At 36.7% G+C, this 11,503-nt stretch overlaps 1 protein-coding gene across 1 annotated transcript; it reads left to right on the forward strand.

Annotated features, from left to right (window-relative positions):
* Window positions 1-4,838: 4,838 nt before the first annotated feature.
* On the forward strand, window positions 4,839-9,715 carry LOC134844922 (cylicin-2-like). Its single transcript, XM_063861748.1, has 4 exons — window positions 4,839-4,852; window positions 7,686-7,863; window positions 8,612-8,824; window positions 9,452-9,715. The coding sequence occupies exons 1-4, from the start codon at window positions 4,839-4,841 to the stop codon at window positions 9,713-9,715; spliced, it is 669 nt and encodes a 222-aa protein (XP_063717818.1).
* The last annotated feature ends 1,788 nt before the right edge of the window (window positions 9,716-11,503 follow it).

Genomic DNA, 11,503 nt, shown 5'->3' on the forward strand with positions numbered 1-11,503 from the left:
ATGCCTGCAAACATGTTAGCGGGTCTTCACCTAGTGTTTGGAAGCAACGGGTTTCTCAGAGGACCCGTAGAATTGCTTATAGATGCTAAGGATACCTCGCCTTGATCATGTTGACCCAAAGCAACCTGAGTCTATTATTAGCCGAGCTGAGATACGCAGACCAGCAGTGCTTCTAGACAGGAATTCGTGGACTTAAGATATCTGCTACCCCTGTAATTGATGAAGCAAATCGTGTTGGCTCTGGCAAAAAAGACAAAAAAGGCAAAAAAACCATGTCGAGAAACACGTGGATGATTGGCCACTATTGAAGTATATGTTCTTAGCCATAAGGCACGATCTAATTGGTATGCTCTATGGGATGTCAGTTTTCGTGTTGTGCGTCCACGGACCCATGATGTACTACAAGTTTTCAGAGTTTGCGGTAGCATCCTGGCTAGTTGGTTCACCATCTTCGATTGAAAAGCTGAATGATTTTCCACCCAGGAATGGCTGGTTTTAAAGGGTCTGAAGATCAGAGTACGTCAAGTGGTGACCAGGCTGATGAATGATGACGGAAAAGGCTCTTAAAGGCGCGACGAAAGGTTCGAGCAAGAATAATTGCACTGTGGAGAGACCAAGGACGTATCTCTGGAAATATGATAAATGCTCTGTGATCTAACTAACAGCAACCGTTGGCTCTGAAGGTATCCGATTTTGACGATGATTGAGCTGACTTGGAGGGATAGAATAAAATAATGAATTTCATGTCGTGTTACGACCAGGCACGAGTAACAGGCCTTGAGAGAAAGACTGGAACCCTTGGAGCCGGAGAAAATCTCTCTAGTGGCTTCTCAAGTTAAGCCCCTTCTTTGTGCGAATCAACAAAGGATGGGCATCTACACCTGAGTGAGGCCTGAAGCAGAAAAATGCGAAGAAACGATCACCCTAGAAGATCACTGCAAGATCACTGTTCTCAAGAGATAGAAATGTGGTATGAAAATTAGTCTGAAAAAGATCGAAGCTACATTGAGATTAGAGCATTGTGCTATAGGGGGATGAAATCATATTGACCTCGACGCTAGGATTCTTTTCAATCATTAGCTCGTCTACCCCTGAATTCCAGGTCTTTAGTGAGTTTTCTCATCGCTTCCTTTGATGGAGCAAGTATTCTCTTCACGGGATGGCAGTGGAAGTTAAACACAACCCACCACAAAACACCAGATGTTTTCTATGCCAAAAAGCTACAAAACAGTCGGAGTATCAGACTATTTTTTACACTACTACGAAGTTGTCAGGTGCTGATCCTTGAGGTATCTCGAAGAGACCTGGAATCAATAATATCATGTGGATGCCTGCGTCATTTCCGTTCTTGCAGTGTTTTGATAAATGTAGTCTTGATAAATTCAACCATACAGTCAAGGTCAAATAACAAATCGCGCTCGAAGCGAATTGTCACTTCAAATTTGCTCTTTTGTTGTTAGACTTCTGCTAACTTTAAGTCTATCTAAGTGTTCAAATGATTCTATTCATCTCATTTGCAATTTCGATAGTAAACTCGCCAAGCGATATACTTGTAGAGAAGGAGAGCACGCGGTAACTCATTTCTGTTTTTTAGGATTCGCACCTTAAATCCTTCAACACAAAGGTGGGTATAAGGAAAGATACAAAAGAAGGGAAAATGTGATGGAGAATTATTTTCACCAGCTTTGGCATCGTGACTTAACTGAACATATTTGTCTTTTCGTCATGTTGAAAAATGGATCACCATCCGTAACATCAAGATAGTAAGTTTGCATACTGTATCTTGAGTTTGAGTGATGGGATCAATCACAATTCTTCCGTAAATGAGCTGAATAGTAACAGTAACGTCGATGGAGATACAGAGGGAGAGTTTCAAGATAACTGAGATGATAAAGGACGAGATAAAACCCGACTGCTTGACTTGCTAAAATGGTGGTAGCGCACTTTAAATTAAGTTGATCAAAAGTTCCGTGTTTTCCCAAGTGTTTCAGCCAAATTTAAACTTATTTCTCCAATATTTTTATGTTCCTACGACCAATTTGCTTGATGGATATTTTTCAAATTGAAAAGACCCTACAAAATTCAAGAAACATATCACCCGACAAAACTTCAGTAACGCAAAAGAAGTCAAATGCGTTACGCACACAATTTCAAGACGATATGGGCAACATCCATATTGTATCGATAGTGGTTTTGCGTATTTAATGTTAAGTTGGAGTGCTTTTTAATCACCTTATTTTCTGGACGAGAGCTAAATAGTAACGAAGACGTTGGTGAAGATACAGATGGAGAGTTTAAGACAATTGAGACGATGGAGGGGCGGTAGAGTACCCGAGAGCTTTTTTATTTTCACGATCTGTAGAGTTGTAAATAAGGAAAGGCAGAAAAAAAAGGAAAAGATGATGGAAAAATATTTTTCCCGATTTGAATGCGCAATTTAACTGAATCGTATTTTTTCAACAAAACAATTTTAGTTCTAGTGGGAAAGCAGTATCGTATGATGAGTTTGAGAGCTGCGCTTAGTCACATTCCTTCTGGACTGGAGTAAATTTGAATTTTTATTGAAAAAAAATTCCTTATTAGTTTTAATACAGTTTTAAATATTACAGAGGCAAAACAGAGGTTTGGACTACATACGACAGAAGAACTTTCAAAGTTTGCAGATGAACCGAAAAAAGAAAAAAAATTCAATTTTTCAAAAAATTTAGAAATATGCAGAAGTTCGAAATCGAACTCAAATGCGTGCATGTTTCGAAACTTTACAAGGCAAAACGAATAAAGCAGAAAAATAGAGCTAAAAACCATAGAAAAATACTTGAAAAAAATTATTCTACCAAAATATTTCCTACACCTGTCTTGATTTTGTTTTGAAAAAAAACATCTTCAGATGAGAACATTTCAAAAAGTAAGACAATTGACTGTTAAATTGACTGTTGAAAATTGTTGTCAAAAAAAAACGTTTTTTAATGGGTAACAAAAAACTAAAGCAAGTAATTAAGTACAATATAAATTTTGAAAATAAAAAGAATTCACCAGAAGCCAATTACAAGTATTTTTGGAAGCTGAACCTAATATCTCAGCTAAGAAACGAATGCAAGAAACTTTGACTGGGGCAAAGGGGTGATTTCTTGAGTGATTTTGTCGAATTCTTTTGAATTCATCCGTTTTGAAACGCTTGTGGCCAAAACCGCAAAATTTCCATGGATAGCAAAATTTCCGCCGTCATTTCTTTTGGGAAAGAACTTGGTGTTTGGAGAATTTTGGAAAACTTAGCCCAAACAACCGTTTTGTTTCGGTGCGTTCTTCCCTAAACCCCCTTTCAAATCCACTACCTCCCTCCCCCCTCAAAACTACATACCGCAGATGGCTTCCTTAGAAAAAACTTCAGCGTGCCCCCATCTCTACTTCGCCCATCTCACAAAAAATGAAAAAATGACAAATTTGTGGCAGAAAAACCCAAATATTTCTAATTTTGTTTTCTTTTCAGGAACGAAATTGGTCTGAAAGAGCGTGTTTGCGAAATTATGATTCATCATAAAAATCTAGAGAAAAATTGTAGCACTGTTTCAAGTATGTTGTCATTTACTATGAAGAGAAAAAGAAAGTCAAATTTATTGCATTTCAAAGGTTAAGGATTTTGAAAAGTCATTGTAAGCGAAACTCAGATGAATGCGAAACACGATGGTTTTTGGAATCTAATTTGACCATCTGATTAACTACTGAACTAACCAAGGCCATTATACTGACAATTTCCAAGCGTTAATTTTTTTGGTTCAAGCAACAGAGAGAGTAAAGCTGAGTATCTATTTCAACATTTGGTTCTCGCTTCTTAGAATCAAAATAACTAGAGGTTGACTGCAACAATGAGCCAGTGAGCATTTTTTTTGAAATATACACTCTTTTTCAAACCTTTTTGTCATGTTTCGAATACATGGCTGTAAATTTGCATGTGTGAAGTAATTAATTCAATATAAATAACTAAGGTAAAAAGTTATAAGTGCGGAGTAAGAAAGCTATAAAATTCCTGCCAATATGACCTGATATCGAGTTTGAACTTAGTTCGGGAAAAGAAAATTTGTTAATATTTGACAGTTTCTGTGCTTTTTTTTATCGTAACTGATTTTTTTTCATCTTTTCTGAAATTTTATTTATTAAAATCAAAATTTCAGAAATTTCAATAGTTCTGAAATTTCAATCTTTTCCAACCATAGTTTTATCAATCATCAAAGTTTTTACTAATTTTTAAATTAATTATTGTCTCTGATAATAATATGTACCGTTTGAAATAAATCATTGGTACCGATTCACACCTCAAAACTATTTTAGTACACAGGACTACCCAATTTTAATAGTCAAGATGCGTTTTAAATTTTCAAAATGAGTTATTTTAACTAAATTTTTTGAGTCCTTACAATCTTTTGGACCCAATCCACTTTAACCCTTACATTTAATTTGACCCAGTGGCTAAGAAAAATTGAAACTAGAAGAAGCAAAAACAGTATCTAAATATCTAATGACGCTCTAATCAAATTTGTGTCTTGTGGATTGGCTCACGCTTCTGAGTTTATGTCCGGGAAGGCTCACTCATAGAATATTTTCAGATAAGGTACACCGTCTGTTCGTCACGCTATTTTATTTTCGGCTGGATAAATTCGTGCAACTTCTTAGTCTAATACCGATCTTAATCTTACTTTCATATCTCCTAGCCTCATTAGATCTAGTATATACTGGTGTTTGCGAGATAAGATATCAGGAACTGTTCTGGAGAAGAGCAACTGTTTGATAAGTTAAATTTATTCTGTTCTGGTTGAAACTTTAAATTATTGTAAGCTTTAGTTATGGATCATGATCGGTTAGTTCTAAGTATTTTACAGAGAAAGTTTATCAAGAATAAAATAGGTTACAATGAAAACTTGCGTTGAACTGATTCCACCCATCCGGGGTTTAGAAAGATCTTACGTTTAATGTTTGTTGTTGTGAAGGATGAATGGAGAAGTTTTTGATTCTTTTGATGCAGTGGTTGCGTGAAGGAGGAGAAAATAACAGTTCCTCGTGTTGTGGAGTAGTTGTCTTCGTAGAGAAAGAGGAGGTACAGTTGCTCGTACTTCAGAAGTGGGTCTCTTGTATCCAGATCATGTTTCCAGTGATCGAGTCAAGATTTCAGATTCGTACAATGATGAGTTGATTTCGTTAAGTAGAGCAAGACTAAGTGCATTCTCAAGTATTCGTCGAATAGCGAGGTGGGTTTTGACTTCTCTATATGAAGCGCCAAACGACTAGGATTCGTATGTGAGTTCAACATAGAGTTGGCCATGGTTCTTGTTCAATTGGTATCTTTGAAATAGAGTGTGGGTCACAAAGCGTGGGTGTAGCGCGGTGGGTTAGGCCGACTATAGAGCATGCTCAGGACGTCCCTCTGGTTGGTGAGCTCAAGAGTGGGTTACATTTTATGATCTGTTTAGGCAGAGTCTCTTTATATGTTTAACCTTTTGTTTCATTTTCATTAGATGTTTTTCTCTTTTTTATTTTGGTTGTCCTTTTATCAAAAGCAATTTGTTGTGTTTTGTGTTGTTTCTTTTGATGAATTTGGTATGAAAAATATAGGTTTGCATGGTTTTCGGTTAAGAAACATTTCATATGGTGATAGTCTAAAAGTTTTTTTTTGCAATTTATGAAGTTTTTTGCTCGTACAGCTATGAATGGATCTGATCAAAAACCTACAAAAAATTTAAATGCTATCAAAAAAACACGCAAATTCGAAAACGGTTTCTTAAAACAAAAAAAAAAGCTTTTTTCAACTTTTTGCAGATTTCTTCAATGAGCTTTTAGAATTTTTTGAAATCAAGAAAGCGCCAAAAGAAACTTCAAAAATGATCTTTCTGTAGTAACAGTAAGTTTTTCCGAGTTATTTTTGTAGCAAACAACACTGCTCGCTCGCATTAGTTTTTCGAATTTCGACCGAATATTTGTAATATCCTTTACAAAAATATTTTTGATACTTGATTATGCGTAGATAGCAAAAATTAGAAAAAACAAAAATAAACCCACCCTAGAAAATTCCTCCCCACTTTCGGACTTAGAAAACACAAACCCAGCCTACATAAATTAATTTTTGAATTTTGATGTCGTCATATCTTTGAAAAAGACAACTCACAAATCCTTATTCGATTTATAACAGATTTATAACGATTTATGCAGTATTAAATAGCATCTTTTTGAGAAAAAAAAACACTCAAAAATTTGGAAAAAACTACAATAAGATTTTTCCCACCTTAAATTCTCCCGAGTACCTTCTTGCTCATTGAACCATTTTTTTCGGTTTTATGCATTTTTTCATAATTTGGAATAAGTGTAACAACTATTTCCGAACTTCCGCGAAATTGAATTTCATGTTCATTAAAAAGTTCAAAATGTGAAGCCACAACTTGATCCTTCTCGATAATTAATAAAAATTTTGAAGTAGAAACTGGTATTTTTTCAAAGGTAAAAAACCATTTCTCAGAAACCTTCATCTTTGTGAAGTTCTACAATTTACCTTATTTTGATTTTTAAATCAATGTTTTCTTTAACGTTTTTAATAGTGACAAATGTTGTATCTGTTAATAGATTTAAAAAGCATGATAAATTCTATACTCTATGAAACTAATCAGAAGTACTAATTCACACACCAAATCTATATAGCACCCGGGACGAACTCTTTCTAGTTAGCAGGATTTGCTTTATGTTCTCAAAACTAACTCTTTTAGAACATTTTAACTTGGATTAATTCGGTTTAACCCTGCATCTAGTTTCACCCAATGACTAGAAAAACAGTATACAACTATCCAATGGTGCTCTAAGTATGCTTGAATCTTGTAGACTAGTTCAGGTTTCTCCAAACTCAATGACCTCAAAATAATATGCTACTAATAAGCACGCTCGACAGTCATAGCAAACTACGTAAATTGGACAACAGTTTTTAAAGAAAAATGACCAAAAAAACATAAGAATTTTTATAGAAAAACTCTTTTTTTTTAAATTTTTTTTTGCATTTTTTTGAACTTTTGATTCCTAAAGAGCCTTTGAGCCTTTAAAAATTCTAAAAATTAATTGAATGAAATTTAAATTAAACATAGATAAGCTATTGTAAACAACCTAAAACAAGAATAAAACGCTTGCTCGCTCGCTCGCTCTACTCGCTCGAATTTAGACAAAAAATCAAAAACTTCCAACCGGTTTTTCTCCAAAATTTTTTGAAAATGTCGTTCGAGTCACGTCTGAAAACGCTTCAATATGATATATCACTTGAGCCATTCCGATGATTATTTGTGGTACTTGATTTTGCGTATAAAACAAAGAAAATAAAACACAGCCAAAACTCCTATACATTTTTCAAATGGTCGGAACACCTATGATAGCCGGAATCTCATTCTTTTTTTGTTAATTTCTATATTTTGTTTGCTTCTAGAGTTTTTTTTACTTGCCGATCAATTTCCATGATTAAACCCTAACCGCTGATTGTAAAGCTGAATTAGCTTCTTGGGACCAGGATCTCAGACCAGGATCTCAGAGTACGGCTAAGATCAGTATTAGAACCAGGAGTTGCACGAAACTATCCGGCCAAAATTAGATAGCGTGATAAAGAGACGGTGTAGTCAGTCTGAAAATAATCTAAGAGATATGTCATAAATTATATTTTGTTCTAGAGAAGCGCCCAGATTGTCGCAGGATGGAGAGCCTATAGAGTTACAAGACGGAGATGAGAACGAGGCTGAGGGGGAGAAAAAGAAAAAGAAGAAGAAAAAGAAGAAGAAGGATAAGGACAAGAAGAAATCCAAGGACATGGACGCCGACCAAGAGGCTCCCGAGGGCGAGCAGGGCGACGTGAGTTTGAGTTGAACTGACTTGAAACTACTTTAAGAAAAACATTCGTCAGCGTCTATCGAATAACTCAAAATACAGACAGAAACGCTCTTATAAACAAGAGTGAGGTTTTTTTAGCACAAACAAACTGAGATTTGCAAATATAATCTTTCAATAAAGTGTGTCGCTAATTTTCAGTTTATCTTAGTAAGACCAACATGCAGAGGCGAATCTAAGAGTTTTTCGAGGAGTGGGGAGGGGGGGGGGGGAGTTTTTCAAACAAATTTCGAAAATTTTGTCGGCATTTTTTTAGGTCGATCAAATTGATTTTCCGAGCTCTCTCAAAGCACTGCAAAGACTCTGTTTTAGCCAATATTTCTGCGCCGCAGGCAAAATTTTGCACTTTTTGAAAAATGTTGACCAAAAAATCGCGTTTTTTGGCGCGCCCCTTTAGAAAAATTTTAGGGTGCGTCTCCAAAAATGCATATCTCAAAATAGTACAAAGGGGGACCCTTTGGGACGGCAGGGGGTCGAAAACCTGAAAGGAAAGTGTACACCCCCCCCCCCCCCCCCCCCAAATCCGCCCCTGCCAACTTGTCTCTTCAAGAGAGGTCGCCAACTCTCTGCTGGTTCTCAATAAACAAACCACCTCGCCCTAGGTAGGGCAAATTTAAGGATTAAGCATAAATGAAATTGAAGCCTAGTAACAAAATGCCTAGTACAAATTTCTACAATTTTTCGAATAGATTTGATGTTTTGATTTGTTGAGATGGACGAGGGTGGGGGTGATGCCTCTGCTCTGTCGGCTGGAAACCCAGACGAGGGTGCCTACTCCCAGATAGAAGAAGGTCAGGAGGGAGGTGATACTACGATGCCCGAGGGACAGGAGGGTGCGACCCAGGAGGGGGAACAACAAGACGATGAAGACGGCGACAAGAAAAAGAAGAAAGACAAAAAGAAGAAAAAGAAAAAGGACAAAAAGGTGAGATGAGATATCTTAGTTATAATTTCTAATACTCACTCAAAGACACTTATTTTTGTTGTGCAGACAAATGAGTATCTTAGTTAACAAGCTTAGGACGATTTATCCACAAGAGAAAGGATCAACCTTCGAGCTAATCAGGCCATGACTGAGACCCGTTGTTGTGCCCCTGGTTAAGATATACATGCAAGTTGATGACCGAGGTGAACCTTGATCTGTGTGCGCTGCTTGAGAGTTAGGAACTGCCAAGAAAAGTGCACAAAAAAATTCCTCGACTAATTGACCCAAATACAACTCCTTTATTAAAAAAATGGATTCCGTGCAAAAAGAGAAAATTAATTCCAAGTAGGTCATGGCTAGATCAACCTTCGGGGCAGGTGCGGATTTTTGTAATGTATTCGAAAATGTCTAGATTAATCCAGCAAATTAAAGCTTCGAGCTCTCCTTAAAAGTTACAAAGAGTCTGTTACATTCCCTGAATCCGCTCCTTAGAAACGACAAAAATTTGCTGAATGTTACTGAACGAAAGGAGCTCACTAAGTGAGTCACGGTTATTTAGGAAATTGCGCTGTAAATACTGAATGAAAGCCGAAGTATTGGCTTTAAATGACTTTTTTCCACTCACAGGGCGAGAAAGGCGATGAGAAAGGAGAGGGTGATGAAAGCGAGAAGCCGCCGAGTAAGAAAACCGAGGACATGTCTCCCGAAGAGCGTGCTCAGCACGAGGCGGAGAAGGAGGCGAAGGCGGCGGAAGAGGAGGAGAGAAAGGAGGAGAAAAAGAAGAAGAGGGCCGAGTGTTGGGACAAGTGGCGGTTCAAACTCCTCCTCACTTTACTATTCTTCACTCATGTCTTCATATTCATACTTATCCTATACATTCTCAAAGTTTAGCCAACCAAGATGGAAAAAGTCACCTTCTTATGATCTTTTTTGGTGATTTTGGCGTTCCTCGAAGAAAATAACCCCGAGTTATTTGATATATGTGTTTTACAGATTTATATGTTAGATATCGGATTTTTTAAGTTTTCCGAAGCTACTTTAGTTACATAGGATTTTAAGCATTAAATAACTATTCGCAGAAAGTCAGCAATTAATTGATAGAGCTGTCAGTTGCGATTGTTTTGACTGATGCACTGAAGAAATTTAAATAATCTGAAGATGGTAATCTTTTGCAGATATATCAGTGTATACCAGTAAGACGAAAACTGTCCTTTTTATTTTTATTTTACGTCGGAGCATATAGCATGCTAAATATTCTTAAGGCGAGCAAAAAAAAAAACTTTTGCAAACCAATGCACATGAAATTATAAGATGCCTTGTCATTAGGGCTGATATTTTCTAATTGTCCGTTGAAAGATTGAAACACATTATGAAAAAAGATAGAGCTTCGTTTGGAACATAGAAATGTTGCCTGGTTCTGATCGTGTCTTTGGACCAATCAGTTGTTTGAATATACTATGCAACAAAAGTTTAAATTAAAAGATAGATACTTTTTTCTTCAGAGAACATAACACTCCAAGGAAAATTTCAAGCAAAACAATTTGAAACGAGACACTTACTCTCATAATTGTATTATTAGAAAATAGCACTAGAAACTCAAAAGAATTAAATATAAAATTTTCGAATTTTTGTTGGTTGCTCTGCCGTAGATTTCATTCAACCATTCTGATGAGGTTGTCCAGAACTGCCACCACAGTATCCACAGTTCTTGCCGGGACTCCGGAGGAACTGAAAACTTCCGGGGGCAGATCTCCGTGAAATTGTCCAGTGTAACTCGTGTTACTCGTTTTCGACACATTTTTCAGCTCGTTGGTTTGGCCAAAGTCGAAAAGACGTTCCAGCGCTCTTGTGTAGTGGTCTGGGTCTTGAGACAAGGGTCTGTCAAGTTTAAATCTCAGTCTTCCCATCTGTGCTGAAGGTAGCTTCAGTTTAATTTCCACTTGATACTCGGCGTTAAAGAAGTCTCGAACTTGTTCCGGTTTCATTGCGAAGACATAAGCTCTGATCGATTTTTGTGCAGCGGACATTTTTGCTATTTTGGTTTTTAGAAGACCACTTTGAATGTTGACGCTCAGGTAGATTTTAGTACCATTAGAAATTTCGAATTCACTGATTGGAGAAATTTTATCAGGCAGAGCTTTTGAATCTGTTGTTGAAAGGCTGAAGAATGTTCGAGAGAGAGAAGTGACCAGCGAGATTTCAAGGTAAATGTCTCTTATAGAGCAAGTTGGAGGAACATTGATAGTAAACGGCTTCTTCATAGAGCTAATTATAAGTATGCTGATGGTGTTTGATGTTAAATTTTCAGCGACAGGTGTGAAGTTTTTTTTCAAAGATGAACAAGTTACTGACATGTTGAAGATTGAGTATTGACTTTCTTTAGTATGGTAAGCAAGACTCTTTTTGTTTAGCAATATGGTGCACTGGTATTTCAACAACAAACTTTCGTGTTTTTTTTTGTCGAAGTTTGTGGATTGATTCTATCGGAGAGAATTTTTTCAGGAATGATTTTCAGTTAGAATTTGGGAAGTATTTATACTAGGTCAACGATAGTTCAACAAGATTAACCATTTGGTGCCAATTAAGAACACTCGTTTGAACACCAATTATGGCTGCGTGCGATGCGAAATGATCCAAAAAGGGACTCAATTTGGCCACTTTGAAACAAATTGCACTGAG

Source organism: Symsagittifera roscoffensis, chromosome 4 (genome assembly GCF_963678635.1).
Source record: "Symsagittifera roscoffensis chromosome 4, txSymRosc1.1, whole genome shotgun sequence".
Lineage (NCBI taxonomy): Eukaryota > Metazoa > Xenacoelomorpha > Acoela > Convolutidae > Symsagittifera > Symsagittifera roscoffensis.

What these genes read in the sequence shown, in the direction of transcription:
- LOC134844922 (XM_063861748.1), top strand. An exon ending in CCGAGGGCGAGCAGGGCGAC is followed by an intron (nt 7,864 to 8,611) that starts GTGAGTTTGAGT and finishes TGATTTGTTGAG; the next exon opens with ATGGACGAGGGTGGGGGTGA. An exon ending in AAAAGAAAAAGGACAAAAAG is followed by an intron (nt 8,825 to 9,451) that starts GTGAGATGAGAT and finishes TTCCACTCACAG; the next exon opens with GGCGAGAAAGGCGATGAGAA.